The sequence below is a fragment of the Euprymna scolopes genome, chromosome 35 (assembly GCF_053919585.1).
Source record: "Euprymna scolopes isolate OS-2025 chromosome 35, ASM5391958v1, whole genome shotgun sequence".
Taxonomy (NCBI): domain Eukaryota; kingdom Metazoa; phylum Mollusca; class Cephalopoda; order Sepiida; family Sepiolidae; genus Euprymna; species Euprymna scolopes.
In genome coordinates, this window is record NC_136516.1 from 74774346 (window position 1) to 74795934 (window position 21589).

At 35.6% G+C, this 21589-nt stretch overlaps 1 protein-coding gene across 3 annotated transcripts in view; it reads right to left on the bottom strand.

The window, feature by feature from the left end:
- Window positions 1-21589, bottom strand: part of LOC145259939 (peptidyl-prolyl cis-trans isomerase B-like) — a 120270-nt gene that overhangs the window by 18581 nt on the left and 80100 nt on the right. For all 3 annotated transcript variants that reach the window (XM_080117903.1, XM_080117902.1, XM_080117901.1), the window contains exon 3: window positions 6346-6439. In XM_080117903.1, coding sequence (XP_079974029.1) covers window positions 6346-6439 — 94 coding nt within the window. The remainder of the gene's footprint in view (window positions 1-6345; window positions 6440-21589) is intronic.

The window sequence follows — 21589 nt, forward strand, 5'->3', positions numbered from 1 at the left end:
CAGCTTTTGTCGTGTCCTTCACAAAGTCTTCTATAGAGATCAGTCCCCTCCCACCGTCTTTCCTTTTCACGTAGAGTCTATCAATATCGTCCTTTGGGTGTAGTGCAATATGCATGGTCATGAGTTTCCTGGTTTTCTGGTCGAGTTGTCTCAGTTCTTCTTTTGTCCACCCTATAAACGGCCCAGAATATCTTACTAGTGATACTGCCCATGTATTAATACCCTTTATTAGGTTTCTACTATATAATTTAGTTTCCAGGAGTTTTCTTGTTCTCCTGAGGTATTCCTTTCCAACTTTCTCTTTCATTTCTGTTGCTCTGATGGTGTCCGCTTCCAGAATTCCCAAGTATTTATAGTCGTCATGTTCCCCTAGTGCCCTCATTTCTGTTTGGTTAGGTAGTTCGATGCTTTCTGTTGTTTCCAGTTTTCCCTTTCTTATAACAAGTTGTGCGCACTTTTCCATTCCAAATTCCATTTGGATATCTTGGCTGAAGATTCTGGTAGTGTTAATTAGTGTCTCTAGCTCCTTGTCGGTCCTTGCAAAAAGTTTCAGATCGTCCATGTACATCAGGTGGTTCCTTTTTTCCTCTGTATTGGAGAACTTGTATCCGGCTTGACACTTTCTCAGAATACTGTTCAAGGGCATCATGGCTATGATGAACAGTAGTGGTGATAGCGAGTCTCCTTGGAAGATGCCTTTTTGTATGTTAATTTCTGTTATGCGTTCTCCATCAGCTTTCAATTCCAGTCTCCATGTTTTCATTGCATTTTCTATTACGTTGGTGATCCTGCTTGGTATTTTATACATTTTTAGACATTCTATTATCCATGCTTGGGGGATCCTGTCGTACGCTTTTTTGTAGTCGATCCATGCCATGGCTAAATTCTTTCTCCTCCTTTTTACCTCCTTTAGGATCTTTTGATCTATATATAACAGGTCATGTGTTCCTCTTTTTCCTTTTTGGCATCCTTTCTGCTCCTCGGGGATGAGTCCACGGTTATTCAGTGAGTGGTAGATTTGTTCCCTCAGTTGTGCTGTCAGTATCTTCCACATAGTTGGTAAGCACGTGATTGGCCTATAGTTGCTAGGGACGGTTCCTTTCTCCGTGTCCTTCTGTAGCAGTGTGGTTCTACCTTTTGTCATCCAGTCTGGTACGCTTGCTTCCTGTATACATCTTCTCAGGTTTTGGGCTAGCCTTTCATGTAAGGTTGTGAATTTTTTGAACCAGTATGCATGTATCCCGTCGTGCCCTGGTGCTCTCCAGTTTTCAATTTTTCCTATGGTTTTCTTTAGGGTTTCCTTGCTGATTTCATTCACTGTTCCTTCTTCTATTTGTTGTAACTCTTCTTTCATGTCTTTCAGCCACTCGGCATTTCTATTGTGATCTCGTCGCTCTTCCTATATTTTACTCCAGTAGAGTTTTGTTTCTGTCGGATTTGGTTGTTCTGTTTTTGTTTTTCCTCCGTTCACATTTTGATAGAATTGGCTTTCATTAGTTTCAAATGTTTTGTTTTGTTTGCATTGTTCAGATTATTATTATTATTATTATTATTATTATTATTATTATTATTATTATTATTATTATTATATTTGTTCTTGTTGTGGAAGAAGAAGAAGAAGAAGAAGAGGAGGAGGAGGAGGAGGAGGAGGAGGAGCAGTGGGGGAGGAGGAGGGGAGGAGGCGGAAGAATAAGAAAAAGGAGAAGGAGGGGAGGAGGAGGAAGAAGAAGAGTGAAAGAGGAGGAGGCGGAAGAAGAAGAAGAAGAAGAAGAAGAAGAAGAAGAAGAAGAATTGTACTTATGCACAAACTAACTCATTATTTTTCTCTCCAAAAAGTTGTTTTTAATGCTTATAAAAATATTAGTAATCGCAGGAGGAGACAACTAATGCTTTACTTATTCAAGTAGAAGTAATCGCAAGGGGAGATAACATACTTACTTATTTAAATAGCAGTGACCGTAAAAGGGGAGATCATTCATGTTTTACTCACTCAAATAGTAGTGACCGCATGAAACGACAACTCATGCTTTACTAATACAAGCAGTAGTTATCGTATAGAATGGCAGGTCATGTTTTTTAAATGAGTAGTTGCAGAGAGAGAGAGAGAGGGCACAACTAATAGTTTACTTATTCAAGAGTAGTGATCACAGGTGACGAAACTCTTGCTTTACTTATTTAAGTAGTAGAAATAGCAAAGAGAGAGAGACAATGCATGCTCCACTTATTCAAGTAGTAGTGATCGAAAGAAAAGACAACTCGTGGTTTGCTTTCTCCAGTAATAGTGACCGAAACGTTGTTAGAATAACATCCGAGATAAGAACATTACTCTGACTAATACAAATAATACTAAATGTAAAAACGTTTTTTTTTCTGGTCAAGGAGTCAAATAATGAAATACAGTAAAACTCCTTTAATTTGAACTTCCTCTAAAGTTGGACTTCCTCTCATTTGGACTTCCTTTCATTTGGACTTTCTCTAAACTTGAACTGTCTCGTCATTAAAATTGTATTAGCATATTTGATGCGAAGTTGCAGTAAAACTGTTTACATGGTTAATTCAGATATTGCGCAGAATGTTTATATTGGTACTATGGAATTAACGTAGATTAGCTATTGATAATTAATTTATACTAACTGTATTTTTTTCAGAATGCTATATTTCAAATAATGTAAAACAACCCATCACAATGGCTTGCAATTCTAAAAGAAAACAAGTGACTGACTTTACTTGAATACATCTGGTCTAGAAAAAATTCTTGAAACCAAACGGTTACCGACCAACCACGCTGTTCTTAAATCACTTAATGCAAATGATGTTGAAATATGGGTGCAACAAGATGAGGAAACTACTGATCAATATCCTGAAGGCAATAATGGTGATGAAAATAGCGAAAGCTCCTATTCTCTTGACCCTAATGTAAATAACCAAGAACACTCTGATGAAGCAATATCATGGGATGATGCAGAAAGGACTATGGAGACGGTTATAAAATTTATAGAAAAAAGTCCTTACTTTAGTGACAACTATGTTTTGCAAGCAATGTCACTCTGAAGAGATATAATCATAAAGAAGCTACAGAACCAAGAAATTGTAGATTTTTGTGATCGCTTACGGAATACAATGGCAGCGGCCGAGAGCTCAATCGATGAAAATAGAAACTGCAATGAGACTCATTCAATGAATAAATAAAAAAAAAACTGTATTTTACATAAATGTATGATTTCTGTAGATGATAACTTAGGTAATAAATATCTAACAAGTAAGAGTAAATTTAATTTATTTTCAATGTTTTTGTTCCTGGTAATAATATTTAACAATTCTTACTTGCAATATATCGTAAACTCAACTTCATATATACTTAGCAATGAACTTTATTTACTATTTCTTAATTTTTAGAAAATTAAAGTTAACTGCAGCACATTTTTTATCACGAAACGTGAACAGCATCCTCTAATTTGAACGAAGCGGATCTTCAAATTATAGGAGTTACACTGTATTATATTAGGTTGGTGCAAAAACAATGTCGCTTTTTGACTTGAAGTTGAATGTCAAAGAACGACATTATTTTTGCAGCAACCTAATACTATGAATATGGATGTTCAGGATCAAACCCTGCCCCCCAATAGCGGGAAATGCACATAACAATATAGAGAAACAGTGGCGTGCAGCGGTATATGCGATGGAGCAGTGGATCTGAGCATCCAAATGGAAGTAAATGACATCCACTCATATTCAAACTACCTCAATCACAATGACTAATGTATACCCATTAACCTTTATCCTCGAGTGACCTCTGGGCCTTGATATGTACTGACCTCCATGTAAAAAAAAATAAAATAAATAAACTCCCGCTCTCATATTTGTCATTTCTCGGACTTATACTTGAGTATTTGATGCGTACAATCAAGCAGTTAGCCCCGGATAAACTTTTGCACAAGAAAGACGCACGAGAATGGAGAAGATCTACACAAGGCGTGAAACATAGATTTCGGGAGATATAATATGGCTTATATAGTAATTAGTATAGGTGAGCTTTGTCGTCTATAAGCAGTTAACATACAATTATCCGGTATATTGTATTAGCGTATTGCTAAGTGAACGACGGATTTTAAAATATGATAACATTTTTATTGTGCTAAAACCTCTCTTCGCCAGTTTGAAGTGTTTTTGTTTTGTTTTTTCAAGTGCTACAAACAACTCTTTTTAAAGGATTAGACACTTGTATTGAAATGTGTATCCGTTTTTTAATCGTTTTTATGTTTTTAGCAGCTGAGATAAGATCAGCCTCGTTTTCGATTCAAACGACGTGCGTGGTTTTTTTTGGGGGGGGGTGCATTTGTTTGGGTTTGGGTTTTTTTTTTTACAAATGTTATTTTGTGTGTGTGTGTGTGTGTGTGTGTGTGTGTGTGTGTGTGTGTGTGTGTGTGTGTGTGTGTGTGTGTGTGTCCGTCCTAATTTCTTTTTTCAAACTTTCACACTTTTAAAAGGTCAGCACACAGAAAAGTTATTTTTGGATGAATCTTCAGATTACTAGGAGAGACTTTATTTTTTTAGCGGTCGTTCTGTTTCTATTTATTTGTCTCCGTAAGAGGACAGAGTTACTAGAGGTCTTTTTATGTGGGAAAAATCCAACTCCTCTAAAAAGGGTATTATGGATTGAGACAAGGAAATTTTTAATGCCTCAGCCTGGTGAAGTTGTAAAAGTTCACTTCATGGCAGCTTCCGGTTTTGAACTCGACAATTGACAAGCGGTGTTTATCAATTATGTTTTAGGTCGGATGTTCTGGGGAGAGTATGTCGGCAACTGTTACTTATATTTTAAAGAAACCCCAAATTCGAATGAAAATGTAAAAATCACACGTAATCACCTTAAAAAGTAGAATGTCCTTCGACAAAAGTTTGATTTGATGATTTTAAATTTTAAAAACCCAGTTATTAAAAATTTGATTTAATTATGTGTTAATGTTTTTTTTTTTTAAGTCGTTACTAGTGATCTCTTACTAGTAAAACTGATGGTGTTCCCTGGAGACTGAGTGACAACAAGTCTACCCAGATTTCCAACATTGTTTCGATCACAATTGCAAATCACTTTTTTTTTTTTTTTTTTTTTTTCACGTTTAACACAAAATCCTTAGTTCTTCTGGAATACGACTGACAAATCTCTTTAATTAATCAGTATTTTCTTTACCCTTCCTGGAAGTAAACCTTTCCATCCTCTCGGGTATTTTATGATCATTTTCTATGATGTTAAACGATACTGGCGTCATCGGGTTGTTTGGTGAGGAGGGAGGGCATAATGTATTATTTATTTATTAACATTATTTACTGTCAACAACTCACTCGGGGTTCTCACACAGATCACCATCAGTGATGGCTCTTTGACAATAACCGGTGGCGTTCCCTGGAATCTGAGTAACAAGCATACTCATATTTCCAGTACGCTTCGTCTCTTTTTTATTACCATTGCTAATGACATTGTATTATTGAAACAACCACTTACCATTGATTTCTTGCTAGCAACGATAATTGTCTTTTTTTGGGGGGGGGGTGGAGGAGAATACTAAGTCTCGCCCAAGGTCCCAGTACTTTCCGCACATTTCCCGGGGAGATATAGTTAATTCTCTCTCTCCTCTGACCTTCCATTCTCCTTAACTCTTCATGACTATTTTGTGTGGTATCAGCCGAAGCTGATGTCTATTGGGGAGATACAATTTATTATTGGATGTCTTTAGCTGCCTTTTTCTTCTTCTTTTTCAACACCACGTCAATACCGTTGATTTTAGGTATGCAAACTGTACCTTAACAATTTCGCCGTTAAGAACAGGCAAAGCTTTTGCAAAATTATGAAATATATTGTCTCGTCAATCTGCTTAAGCCATCGATGGTGGCTTTTCTCTATAGTCCCAAGTGTTCCAATTACATTGGGAATCACCCTGAATTCTTTACATTTACATGATCTAATTTCCATTTCAGATCTGAATATTTCATTCTTGTACTTTGGCATCGAAACGGCAGATTATGTCAATGATGGAGCAAGTTCCCTTGTGTTTGTTTTAACAAATTATGTCAGGCTTAGAATGTTCAAGGACCTTATCAGTTTGTATGCGTATGTCCCAAAGAATGTCCCAATTGTTGTTGTTGTTGTTGTTCTTCTTCTTCTTCTTCTTCTTCTTCTTCTTATTATTATTATTATTATTATTATTATTATTATTATTAATTACTGGCTATGAGCTATCAAATGAGTTATTATCAGTGATCGCTCATCAGTAACAACATGAGGTTGTACTTGGGAGTGACCGGAAGTTAAGTTTTTTTGTTTTTTTAAATGTGTTGGTGTTATCTTACCTCCTGTTCCATCGCCGACGGTCACATCACCCATTTGAATCACAAAATCACGGACGACGCGGTGGACTTTCGAATTCTTGTAATGGAGGGTCGACTAAAAAAAATACAAAGAAGAAACAAATCAAGACTCAGAAATATTTTGGTAACATTGAAAAAAAAACGACTTGTTATTGAACTAGAAAGGAAAAGTAAGAAGAATGAAAACTGAATGAACAATCGATTTATTAATGTAGTTTCTCTTATTGGACATCTATCACTTTAGAGAGTATCCTATATCTTTACAAGGCCATTTTTCGAGCTTGTATGGTTGGTTGTTTTTGTTTTACGGCATATCAACACTTTTCAGGTTATTTAATACCGAATCCAGTGATTTTGAAGAAGAAAGTTTTCAAGGATATATTTGTTTTTTTTTTTTCAAGTCGGTTTCTATTTAACCTATAGTTTGGACCCTAACAGGTACTACCACTCCGGATCAGAGTGGACCTGTGAGCAATGGCAATTAAAGGGTAGCTCCACACTCCCCAAAGCCCGTAAGCTGGGGCCTCACCATCGGATATAGTTTGTCATATTCAGGACCTCGAGCTTGTATGGAGTATTGTCACATCTGGGATGATGCATCTACCACTAGTATCTCCCTCTTAGACCGGGTCCAGAAAAAATCTTAAATGTAATAGGCCCCGCAGTATCGGCCAAGCTCCAACCTCTACTCCATCGTCGCAATGTTGCATTCCTGTGCCTGTTTTTACTTTAATGGAATGTACTCTGATAAACTCATAGCACTTGTGTCCCTACGACGTACATACTTTCAACTAACCCAACAAGATTCCGGGAAGTCTTCGACTCTAACAGTTTATTCTTTCGAACTGGTAAACTTTGGAATTGCCTCTCTGTTCCTTACTTCCCTGACTACTAACCTGCAAAGGTCTCGGTCATATTTAGCTTTTTTATATATGAGATTAAGTGGTAGTTGGAATAGAAAGAGGATCGCTAGTTTTCAAATCCTCCCACTAAATTCAAATTCACGAGGAAAAATTTAATTGTACGCTAAAATCAGCATGCACCGGATCGTATTTCACTATTATTTTCTGTTACTTACAGAGCATCATAACTGACAAAATAATTTAGTTATAACTAAAACAAAGCACAATTATTACAATAATTATAGTCGATACCAATAATAAAAATATACTACTTATGGATTATAATAATCTGATCTTGATTTTTTTCAATTTTCCCGGGCAATGTCGGAACACAGATCCTGCTAACATATATTATTAATATATAGTATATATTTTAGCATCAATGATAATCCTCAATCAAACAATTTTATGAATCTTTTTTTTTTTTCAAGCTTATTTATATTTATAAATATACAACGAATCTTAACTGGCGAGTAGAAAATAGCCATTGGATTTACTATCTTTCCTTGTGTCATTTAGTCCTCACATTCCATGAACGATGTTTTGTACAAAGGGAGATCATTGCTGTCTATTTATATAACACTTTGTGTTTGCTAGTTTTAAGATTGAAATGTTGTTCTTTACGTGAAGTGTCTTAATGCTTTGACTATAGCAATTTCATTATTTAAAAACACAGTGTTTGGACAGGTTGGTTATGACATGTGCCTATTTCCTTTTCTCTCCGTCTAAAATTTGATAACGCAACGATAGCATTTTATCATTATTTTGAATTGCAGGAAAGCCATTATAAACTGTATTTTCGCCCATCAACTGTGTGTGTGTATGTGTGTGTGTGTGTGTGTAATTTAGCTACTTAAGATAGTAATGACATATAAATAATCTAAAGTTCTCTTTTTAGATAGCTCAATAGTGTGATACTTGATATATAAATCTATATAAATCTATATAATTATAAAACTGTGGATCTTGCTTACTTTCTTGCTTGCTTGCATCTTATCTTCGACGATTTGGCGATTCCATCTTTTAAAAAAGGGATGACAGGTGAATATATATATATATATATATATATATATATATATATATATATATATATATATATATATGATGAAAATAATGGAAATAGTATTCCGACAAAATAGAGAAAATAAAAAAGGAACAAACCGTATTATGTGTTCACCAACGTTTCGTCTTTATTTCGAGACTTCCTCTGGGTGAATAAGATTAAGAAACCAAAAAATATACCAGTACAAAATATTTGAAAAAGTTTCACGTGCACAGTGTGACGCAGTTCTATTTAAGAGAAACGGAAAAATTGATGTTGGAAATTCAAAAAGGAAGGGGGGCTGGCGCTGTTAAAGAGAAGGAAATTTTAGTGACGTCATATAGTCGTTAATTTAATTTTAAAACTATGAACGCAAGTTTATATTCTTATTGGGAAAAAGATATATCTGTTGAAATTTAAATATAAGTTTGTAACAGGAATGAAATGAGTGTTTTTTATGTAATTTATTGATAGAGATTATGTGTTAATTATTACAGGGGGTGTATGAATGGTGTGAGAAAGTTAACCTGTGTCCACAGCGTAAATTGGAAAAAAGGCTCAATGAACACAAAAGAGATATAAAAAATAGCAATTCTCTAAGTGCATTATTCTCTCATTCATTGCAACATAACCACACCTTTGATTTTAAACAAGCAAAAGTAGTTAAATTTATTTCAAATAAACCGCGCCGGAGACTCCTTGAATCTGCGCTTATCGCAATTTCAAGCACTATTAAACAACGTGGAGGTTTCTATAACATAGCGCCATTAATAAGTAAACTGTTATTAAAAGAACATTATTTAACTGTGGACACTCACACCATTCATACACCCCCTGTAATAATTAACACATAATCTCTATCAATAAATTACATAAAAAACACTCATTTCATTCCTGTTACAAACTTATATTTAAATTTCAACAGATATATCTTTTTCCCAATAAGAATATAAACTTGCGTTCATAGTTTTAAAATTAAATTAACGACTATATGACGTCACTAAAATTTCCTTCTCTTTAACAGCGCCAGCACCCCTTCCTTTTTGAATTTCCAACATCAATTTTTCCGTTTCTCTTAAATAGAACTGCGTCACACTGTGCACGTGAAACTTTTTCAAATATTTTGTACTGGTATATTTTTTGGTTTCTTAATCTCATTCACCCAGAGGAAGTCTCGAAATAAAGACGAAACGTTGGTGAACACATAATACGGTTTGTTCCTTTTTTATTTTCTCTCTCTCTCTCTCTCTCTATATATATATATATATATATATATATATATATATATGCCTGTTTGGTTGCTTGAAGCTTGTCTTCGACAATCGGACGATTCCGTCTTTTAAATAATGGATAACAGGTGAACTATAATGATTATTTTGGGAATCATCATTACAGGGTGAACTCGACAATTAACTCATCTCTGACTCCATTAGCAGGGAACAAATCATTAAGCCCAATCTTAACCGCGAGAAATATCGTTGAAATGTAAAAATGTATTTTTAAAATGTCTTAACGTCTGTTAGATAGATCAAAATATTATAACATCATGATCTGTGCATGCGAACTAAAATAACCGATTTTATTTTAACTTTAAAGTGCTCAACTATAGGAACCGTACGGACGTGGCTCAGAGGCTAAGTATTGACGATGGAGAGTTGTACGTTTTGGTTTCGATTCTAGCTGCTGGCACCCAAATCATACACACACACACACACACACACACATATATATATATATATATATATATATATATATATATATATATATATATATTACGTTCAGTACAATTATCGAAAGAGACTTGATGATCTTTGAAATTATTTTGCCGAAGAAAATTACTGACCAACAATATATTCCTTCATGGGCAACGCCGGGTGAATAGCGGTAATCTCTTGTAATAAAACATGGCGTGTAGATATATTTATATATTTCCATTTTGTTTGTAACACACACCGCTAGTAATTAATAAAATCTGTTTTATTTTTTTCTCTTTTATTCAAACATTTTCTCAACATATTTAACTATTTCTCGTTGTTGTAAGCAACATGCTTTGTCATTGTTTTTACTCTCAAGGTTATATGTTTATTGTTTAATGAATTCAGCAAAATTCTGCCTTCATCTACAAAAATAGCAGCTTTTATTCATTTGTTAATGGCATTTATTCCTCCCTCCTACCACTACAAGGTATGACATAAGGCCGGAAGATGATGTAAAACAGGAGAATAGATCTGTCGATATTCCCCTGTAATGACGTCTTATGTAATCGGCAAGAAACAAATGCATTTCCAAAGGAGGAGGTAATACTTGGAAAGATGTACTTCCTAAGATCGAACCATACCCTATTCCGACAACGAGAAAACCGGTCCGTCAAAATTCTCCTACAGGGGCACCTGATACAATTGGATATAGACAATCCCTTTTTCAAAGAAGGAGTTATGCTTGGGAAGACCGAATCATATAACACTCAGATAAAAAGAAATTGGACCCGTTGACGTTCTCCTGTAGGGATGCCTGATTCACTTGGTAATAAACAACCCTCTTCCCGAAGGAGGAGGTAATGCATGAGAAGATGCACCTCCTAGGACAGAGCTGAAGCCCAACATCATTCGAATAATGGAAAGGTGTGATGTTTTAAGCTAGCCCCTAGATTGCCAGATTAGTGGTAAGGTGGGTTATTAGTTTTCTCCACTGCAAGAACTTATTAGACCCCAGGGTCGGAAAGTAGGATTGAGACGGCAGCGCCCACGAAGAAGGGGCACTCTGACCTACAAAAATACCTGGCCAGCCCCGCTAGCATTCCCCGGCAAGGGAGCCTCAGGTGATTAGCATAAAATTAACTCCTTCTCAAAAGGAGAAGGTAATGCCTGAGTGGGTGGATCTCCTAGAACAGCACATAAGTTCTCTGGCAAGAATTTACTTGCTCCTTATTGGAGCAAGATGTGGTGAAAGACCAAAAAGTTAAAGAAACCCAGCTTCTTCGAGAGGACACTCTGAACAAGTGAAAAATCGCCCACAACTTGTCAACATTTCTACTTAATCACCAGCCTTAAACAGTGAGGAGGAAGTGGATTCTGCTAACGAGTCCCGAACAAAAATCCATGCACTGTTCAGCATCGATATCGACATTAAACTAAGTAGCAAGGCAACCATCAATACGAAAGATATCTCCTTCGGTTGACCTTGAATGTTATTTTATCTGTCTCGTGATCTGGATGGCCGTTGGAATACTAAAGGCAATCTGGCAACCAGTCTTCAATAACCCTCCTAATTTTCTGCCTACTTGAATTTGCTACTCAGCACCAGTTCCTCCCATATCTTTCTTCATTTGACTTTTTTTTCTCCTTATACTGTTCCTTGTAACATTGTTTTTTGTGAGATCTGATGAATATAAGACATGACTGTAACACCTCACTTTCCTCCTTTTAATATGATCAAGAGATCCTCATCTGGCTTGACTGCTTGTATGAGTCTGTTCTTTACTCCCCCATATGTGGTTCCTGTATAAGATTCTGAGGATTTATCGTAAGCATCTCATATCTGCTGTGATGGATACCCATAGATAAGCCAGAAAACAGCGTGCTAGTAAAACACACCTAAGACCAAATCAGTACCAGTCTCTATTTTAAACGTTTGAGGTTAGTTATTTTTAAATAAATTGAAGCGAAGTACGTCATTACATTGTCAATAACATGGTACAATATAAACAAAAAATGTCAAGTAAAAAGCAATATTTGATTTGTTAACTTAAATATTATTTAGGTCCAACAAAACAATAGGTCGACAAGATAACTTTATATGTTGGACAGTTCTACATACTCTTCGTTGGCGGGGAAACGGTAAAGCAATTTTAGTTTTTAATTTTATTTGCTTGCATATTTTAAAACTTTTGCAGACAATTATGATGCTTGGTTGAACAGAGTTGAGAGAAAAGATTTTTAAAAAATACCAAGGTTTTATGTTGTTAAGTGTTGAGACATTATGTTGAACAAAGATGGTGGCGTTGTTCAGATCAGATCCTGAGTGTAATTGGCAGCAACCAAGATGGCGGCCAAGAATCAAATGCGGTCCGTGACGTAGTTAACGGCGAACTGATTGAATCCAAAATTCGACAATTTTTATAGTAACTTTGGAAGGTTTTCATTGGTTGTTTAGCACAGCCGGTGGTTATAAAAACGATTGGCGAATTCGTTGGTCTCATACCCCCCCCAGTAGGAGTCAAAAACAGTTTACATATGTACGATATGAAAAGAAACTGAAATCTTAGGAAGATCTTCATCATTCCAGTAATTGTAGGAGCAGTTGTGCTCATGAAAAATAATTTAAAAAACCACCTGGTAAATATACTCGATGCACTAAGTGCAAGAGAAATTTAAACAATTACACTTAAAGGGATGGTTAGAATCTTAAAGAGATCTCTTTGTTAGAATATATGAGATAGTGGGTGAATGTCTGGCACCAAGTAGGATACCTCATCCTCAGCTTAAACAAACTGATAAAATAAACTTAAAAAATTAAAAAAAAAAAAAAAACAGAGAACAACTCGTCCGTATTTCTGTATAGTTTGTCAGGAGAAACTTGACATGATGCTATTTCACCCTACAAGTAAACCCTGACAATCTCACTTTCACTTTTTACCTGAAATTGAAGACTTACATCAAATATGCTGTCAAAGCCACTGCAAAAATGGTTGGATCTTTCTACCGTTCCAGAAAATATCTCATTCCCAACGCGATTCTTTACCTTTACAAGGGCCAAATACGTTCTAACATGAAGTACTGTTGCCACATCTGGGAAGGGGCTGCTAAGAGTATCCTTTCCTGCCTTGACAGAGTACAAAATAATCTTCGCAATCTAGTGGGAGAGGGCCTTTTCGCTCCTTACTTCTTCTTTCCCACAGAAGGGACGTTGCGAATCTGTCTGTGCTCTATCGTTATTTTCATGCATGTGCTCGAGTGAGCTTCAATCTATGGTCTACCTTGCAAAACATTCACAACAAATACTCGTCTAGCTACGACAACTATCCATAATTTCGTTAACTCTCTATCTGTGCCTAAAACTAGACGAAAATTCCATGATAACATTTTCTTTCCAAGAACTGTCCATTTGTGGAACACATTAACGCGATGCTGCTTCCCTGCTGACTAAAACATGGTTGGTTTCAAGTCTAATGTAAATAAGTTCTTGTTGAACCACCCTCTCAGAAACCAAGCCCTATTAAAGTTCCACCATAACTAATCATCAAAGTGGTGTTTAACAGTCTATCCGATACTCATTAATTCTTATCCTCGATTGGCCTTTAGGATTTGATAAGCGATGACCACCTAGGAAAAACGTATTCGGAGCCTAAAATAAGATTCCTTTGAAATAGTTGCGCATTGACTCATAAGAGGACTGGTCGACCTTCACAACGTGATGTTGCACTAACCTAGATACTGGGTGTTCTCAAATAAATCCACACCAAAGTTATATAGTCAATTCGGGAGAAATAAAATGATATTCAACATTTAGTTATGAACTGAAGCTTGGGGGGGGGCGTAAGGAGAATCTTAAATTACACTCGAATATCAATGTATTTCATATAGAAGTCAAATGTTATCTATAAGAACTTCAACTAGAATTGATGATTGCATTGATAACATTGAAAAATCAAATTATGTTAGCAAGTTCGACCTTATGAAAGGTTACTGGCAAGTACCTTTCATCAACAAAGCGAAAGAAATATTAGCATTCGTCACCCCAGATGGTCACTATCAATACAAAGCTATGCCATTCGGAATAAAAAGTGCACCAGCAACATTCCAGAGAATGATACATTCCATGCTACATGATATTCATGGATGTGAAATTTACATTGACGATGTGATCGTTTATGGTAACACCTGGGAGGAACATTTAAAAATTATGAAACAATTTTTTTTAACTACAAGATACCAACCTATGTGTAAACCTCAACAAGAGTGAATTCGGTCCAGCAAAACTTGATTATTTGAGTCATACTGTCGGTCAAGGACAAGTGAAACCTATCTCGTCAAAAGTTGATGCTCGCATCATAAAATATCCCGTCCCAACCAATAAAACAACAACTAATGAGATTTCTCAGTATAGCTGGATTTTATAGAAGATTCTGGAAAACTTCTCAACAATAGCAAGTCCTCTCACCAATCTCCTAAAAAAGAATGAAAACTATAAATGGATCGATTCCTGCCATAAAGCTTTTCATAGCATCAAATCAACACTAATTGCAAGTCCAGCGCTTACAACTTCAGACTTCTCCAGACAGTTTAAATTACAAATTGATACCAGTGATGCCGCCATGGGTGGAATTTGAGAATTTGTTGAAGTAAAATTAAAAAACAAAAACAACTCATAAAAATTGAGTTATTCTTTTTACATGAGGTGATAATTTAAAAGTGTTTTATACTAGTCGTTCAGGCTGAACTAGGTCATATTTTAATAAATTGTAAAAGTACGTCATTGTGTTGCCGATAACATGGCACAACAATAACAAATGAAAATTGGCAAGTTAACAGCAAAGTTTGATTTTTTATCTTAAATGGTATTTAAGCCCGACTTTAAAAATCCGACAAGATAACTTTATATGTGGGATTAACAATGGCTGGAGCCGGACTGTGTTACTGAGTTAAAATAAATTGCAGTAAAATGCATTATTGTATTGCCAATAATATGGTACAACAATAATAAATAAAAAAAATTAGATAGTAGTAAGCAAAGTTTAATTTATCTGAAATGCTATTTAGGTCTGACTTTAAAACTCCGACAAGACAATTTTATATGATAGAGTAACAATAGCGAAGCACGCTATTGTATTTTCAATAACATGTTACGACGATGACAAATAAATTGGCTAGTAAGAAGGAAAGTTTGATTAGTCAGCTTTTAAAGGCTATTCACGTCCAACAAGGTAGTTGTATATGTTAGATAACAACATTTACTCACATGTTGTGAGCGTTTCATGCACCCCATGCAATACATTCTTACAACGATCTTTTACTGTTTATTATAGCGGCGTTACTTATTTTATTTTTTATCAAGTTTCAACTTAATTGCTTTACTACATTTTGGCCGTCAGAATCTAAAAGTCGTGTAACGTGACATTAAACTAAATTACTCTAATTGCGCGGATAATTTCAAAATGGCCACTCTGACTAAATATCAACAGTTTAAAAATGGCGCCTGTGTTTTCGCGACGATAGTCGTGCAGTTAAGCAATATATGTCAGTTAAAGAGAAAATTATCTAAGACTGAAAAAAAGGTGAATCACTTTTTAAAATAATTCATATAAGCAATTTTTGGTAAATTTTCAGATTAGATCCACCTCCATAATTTTCTTTTAAATGACGACTTGAATATGTTTTCGACTATGCCGAATACGAAAATCGCATTGAAATTTTGCAGAAATAAGTAGTTATCGAGATATAAAAAGTTGTATTATGCATTATATTCTTTGGCTGCCATCTTTTTACGCGCGTGCGCGCGCCATAAACAAATCTACTCATCTATGACTGACACTGCACTCGCGTAAAAAGATTATGGCCGCCAAAGAATACAATGCATAATACAATTTTTTATATCTCGATAACTAATTATTTCTGCAAAATTTCAATGCGATTTTCGTATTCAGCATAGTCGAAAACCTATATAAGGCGTCATTTAAAAGAAAATTGTGGAGGTTGACCTAATCTAAAAAGAATACACAATTTTTGTGCTAATACCTCACCACTTACCAAGGCCATAAGCCACTGAAGGATAGCAACTCTCCTCTCATAGGACCACAAGACGTTTAACATCATTGGGAAAAGGAGACTGGTGTTAGGTTAAAAGGTCTCTCTGTATAATGCGTCCGATGTACAACTCAACGCCACTCCTCATAGAACCACAAGACGTTTGTTAGTTTAATATTGTTGGGAGGGGTACCGGTGTTAAGTTAAAGGACGTCTCTTCGAAAATATGTCTGACGTACGCCTCTCTTATAGAACCACAAAACGTTTGTAATAAATCCAACGTACTATTTTACTTTAATGTAATGGCCATGTTTCGAATAACTTATTGGCGTGAACTTTTTTGTCAGATAACCCCTTTCTTCCTTATTAGGCTCTTAAAGGGCTAACCTGTATGGACGCTGATGTCGGGGCCTCTTTCAGGCTTGATTTGTCTTAAAGAGTGATTCTCCCCCTTTCTCGCGTATTTTATTACTATGATTAGCTCGTCATGCCTTCTCTGAGGCAACTTCATATGAAAGCAATGCTTTATAAACACACAAAAATGAATTTTTTTTATTATTCTTTTAAAAACTTGCAACAGTTGCTTCACTTGAATAACTATAATATGTAAACTATTTGGCTCACACCTTGACATGTGACATTTGAAGCATTGTAATTTATCAAAAATAAAACATAGATTTTTTTGTATTAGTAGGGGCCACACGCCATGTTCAATTTCCAAAGTGTTCGCGAGTGTGAGAAAAAAAAATGGTATATTTGTTATTCTATGAATTTTTTTTTCTCTTGTACCTCTTTTTGCAAACAACATAGTGTGTACATTACATCTCAGTTTAGTCCCTGGGGGAAAGGGAGGAGGCTCTTGACAAACAACGAAAGACACAAACTCCTGAAGATCCAATGATACACGCACCCACGTTGTTCACTGAAGGCATATATCCAGTCCATACAATCTCTCACTAATAAAATAGTCACGTTAATATGTTCACATTTTTTTTTTCACTCCTATTCCATTTACATACACGTAAACTCACATGGCGCTAGCCGAAACAAACATGATTATCCATTTTCACCTTTCAGAAGAACATTTGAAGATCCTTTAAACTCATTCATTATGAACACTTTATTGCATATTGTCTTCATAAATTTGTTAATAAAAAGTAATTATTTTGTACGCATAGATTTTGTCATTCTCCATTTTTTTTTAAAATAAATTCTCATCTTTCACTATGTTGTTGGACCATGAAAATAGTGTTGTAGGTTCGAATACAAGTATCGACTTTAAGATTTGAAATATGGATAAACATTAAAAGCTTTATACAAACAGAAGTTTGAATACTATTCATAGGTTTTGTGTTTGTGTGTGCGTGTATTTGTATGTGCGTGCGTGTGCGTGTTTCTGTCTCATAAATACGTTTACTACAGCTGTACTAAAGAAATACCTAAAAAAAAGTTTAGCCCGTGTTTTCTTTTCTATTTTTTTTTTTTTACACGATGTTGTCTGGGAACAATAAAATTGTCATTATCAACAGTATTTCTCTTCGTACATTCGTCAGAGTTGTGGAGGCCTGCTTACAAACATTAATTTCTTATATTTGCTAAATGTGGCGGTGACGTAACAGAAACTTTTGTTTTACTCTGATTTGTCGGGGACAAATAACATTGTTATTATTAACACTATCTTATTACATCTTTAAATAAGGAAGAGAGGGACAGAGACTTTTCTTCTACTTGGAGTTGTCCGGGAACAATAAGTGTAAATTACAGTATTACATTTAAATCTCTTTGGACTCTTTCTTTTCAAAATCATTCATTTTCATATTATAGTGAGAACGAAATTATCTATGATATCAAGAATGCCTATGTGTTTTATTCTACTCTGTGTTGCCCAGGAGAAATAAATATGAGATTACAAAATCACGTGTAAAATGGATAGGGTAAATGAATTAGATTATTTTTATTATTTTTATTATTATTATTATTATTATTATTATTATTATTATTATTATTATTATTATTATTATTATTGGCTCATAAGGAGCTTTCACGCAGGTTATCAAAGATCTCTCCTTCAAAACAGCCTGTGATGTTCCCTGGAAGCTGAGTGACAACAAGACTCCCCAGGTGTCCAGTACTTTCCACCTTTTTCCATAACATTTGCAAATAAATTTGCATTATCGCAACAGCTGCTTGCCATTGATTTCTCGTTGCCTGCAGCTATTGGTCTTTGCTGGGATTTGAGTGGCAATAAGCCTCCCCAAGGTCCCAGTTCTCTTCGCACTTATTCGGTTGAGGTCTGGTCAGTTCATCGGTCTTTCTTTCTTCTTTGATTCTACTTGGTTATTTGGTCTCGCTCTTTTGTTTTTTTTTGGGGGGGGGCAGTGATGTGGCAATGGAGGTATGGTTGGGTTAGAGAACTTATAGATACGCGGTTTGAGTGTTCTTGGTTCCATGTAGTGTTTCATGTTTTGCCTTTGTAGCATTTTGTCTGGCTCGCTCTTGTTGCTCCCGTGTGTTAGTTTCCACATTCAAGGGGGGGGTCTTAATATTCCTTAATGTTTTCATGATTGTTGTTCGTTGTATTTTTCCAGCCATTCCTTTGATTCCAATTTCTCCCATTCTTTTTTCAAAGTTGTTCGGGATTGTTCCTAGTGCTCCTACTATTATAGGTACTATTTTGTTTTTCTTCATCTTCCATATCCCTTTCAGCTATCTGGCTAACTCGGTGTATTTGGCTCCGTTGTTCCTTTTCTTTGATATTTACCCTGTGGTCAGCTAGAACAGCTAAGTCTACGATTTGACAGGGTTTTTCTGTCTTGTTAATTATTACGACATCCGGTTATTATTATTATTACTATTATTATTATTATTATTATTATTATGTTGTTGTTGTTGTTGTTGTTGTTGTTGTTGTTGTTGTTGTTGTTGTTGTTGTTGTTGAGGAAGAGGAGGAGGAGGACATTAAAACAACAGAGAAAAACTGGCTAAGAAGAGGAGATAGAGAGGGTTAGGGAGAGGCTACTAATGGGAGAAGGGAAATAGAGAAAGCTAGAAGGACAGTCGGGTAACCTTCTAGTCTATCATATAAATGACAGTTGTCTGTATGTATATATGTGCGTATGTTTAATTAAAATCAAATCGTCAGGGAGGATCGGTTTTTCAGTCTTAGCTATATATCTATAAAAGTGTGAATATGTGTATGAGGACACTTCTCAACATATATACTCAATGAATTTTTATCTACATACTTGAAATTTAGTATATAGAATGTTCAGACATGTGAAAAACTTTTAATCCGTTTTTTACCCGGAATAAAAGGGATGCTAATAGGTCAAAATTTAAAAATTGGTACGTGGGAGTTAATGGATTTTTTTCTGTTTAGTAACTGTTTCACGAATGCACATGCGTGATTAGTTTACATTGTATATGACTTATATAAAGAATAAGTAGTTTGAAAACATCTTTTAAAGGTGGTGTTACGCTGGTCTAATGCTTATCGTATTTGACTCACTGTATGTTCAATTAAAATCAAGAACTACAAAACAGATATCCAAAAAGTTGGTATATTGTTGATCAGTTTTGGTTTCGATTTCAGCTCGAGTATTTTTTTTTTCTTTTACTTACAAGAAGTGAACGATTTAGAAAAAAAAACATAATACTCGCATGCATATGTTTCTGTTTCTGTATTAATTAAAATATATTTATGCGTATTTTACGACCGGGCAGCGCAGGGCGGCCTGCTAGTTATGCACTAATTTGGAAAGAAAATGATGACTAATTACTCGATGAAACTATTATATAACGAAGAGTTGTGCGTGCATGTCCATCTAGAGAGGAATGGGCAGGCCAGGGGAGAAAGAGGGAGAGAGAAAATGGAGAGGAGGAAGAGAGACAGATAGAGAGACAGATAGAGAGAGGTAGAGAGAAGTTTTACACTTTTGCTCTGGACAATGCTGGGTAGCCCTACTAGTAAAAAATAAATTAGAAAAAAAAAATAAAAGACAGACCCGCAAACGAGAACGTAAATAAATTCTTTAGGATATAAATAATTGATTTGCTTATAGGTAAAAAAAAATTTTTTACACGTAGTAACAATTCTAGTAATCATTGGTGCGCTTAGAAACTAATACATAAAATCATGTAATCGATCCGGACGCGACGGCTGTTGCACAATTTTGCTAACTTTACTTGCGTGTCTAAAATAAACGCTACAGGCGAGCAGTCATTGATCGATCCGAATAAATGGCACAGCTGCTGGGACGTCTGCTCTTGCCTCTTTTAAATGAATTGTTGACGTGGAAAAGTATAACTGAAAAGCAGGAAAAGTGCTGAGGGAAAAAGACAAACTTTGTAAAAGGTTCAATGAATGTTTGTCCTTTTCTGTACACGTTGTCAACATAAAGGGATTCGTATTATCGGTTCACAGAAATCCTAGTCAACTGTTTAATGATGCCACCTTGAATCTTTTAAACAATAACCTGTATTGTCACATTAATTTATTTCTATACTAATAAAATTGTATGCGCTCATTTCTCACCTCTGCGTGACTTACACGTTATTGTTTTCATATTCACTATTTCTATCGTGCCATAAGACTACTCACACCTGAGAGTATCCTGCAGCTATACAAGGTCAATTTACACCTGAGAGTATTCTGTAGCTATACAAGGCCAATTTACACCTGAGAGTATTCTGTAGCTATACAAGGCCAATTTACACCTGAGAGTATCCTGTAGCTATACAAGGCCAATTTACACCTGAGAGTATCCTGTAACTATACAAGGCCAATTTACACCTGAAAGTATCCTGTAGCTATACAAGGCCAATTTACACCTGAGAGTATCCTGTAGCTATAGAAGGCCAATTTACACCTGAGAGTATCCTGTAGCTATACAAGGCCAACATTCGCCCATGCATGGAGTATTGTTGCACCTCTAGGCTGATGCATCTATCACTAGTCTCTCCCTCTTGAATAAGATCCAAAAAAGAGTCTTCAATTTAATAGGTTCTACTAAACCCCAACCCTATCCCATCGCCGCAATGTTGCATCTCTGCCTGTTTTACGAGTATTTTAATGGGATGTACTCTGATTAACTCGTTGTAACTGTGCTCTCTCGACGTACATATCCCCGACAAACCCGCTCAGCAAAAAAATCTCACTCCATTCATTGTTGCGGTCCCTAAATGCCAGAAAGATTTCTACTCTAATAATTTCTTTCTCTCAAACAGCTAGACTTTGGAATTCCCTTCCTGCTACCTGCTTCCCTGACTGTACTGAAATGCAGAGGTTTAAATGTAACGTAAACCAACATCTTGTTAATCTTTCCTGGGCATGATCCCAAATAGAAGCCCTTTATGTCCAAGTGGCGATATGCTATGTTAGGAGTGGACGTGAGCAAAAATATTTTCGATTATTGGGAAGTGGCGACAGCTAAATAGTTAACAACACAGTGTAACGACTTGGCTGTTTTAAATTTGAGTCCAGTTCGTTACACAAAAATTATTTTTTTAGTACGTTAACAACATTCACGTGGTCCTTATTG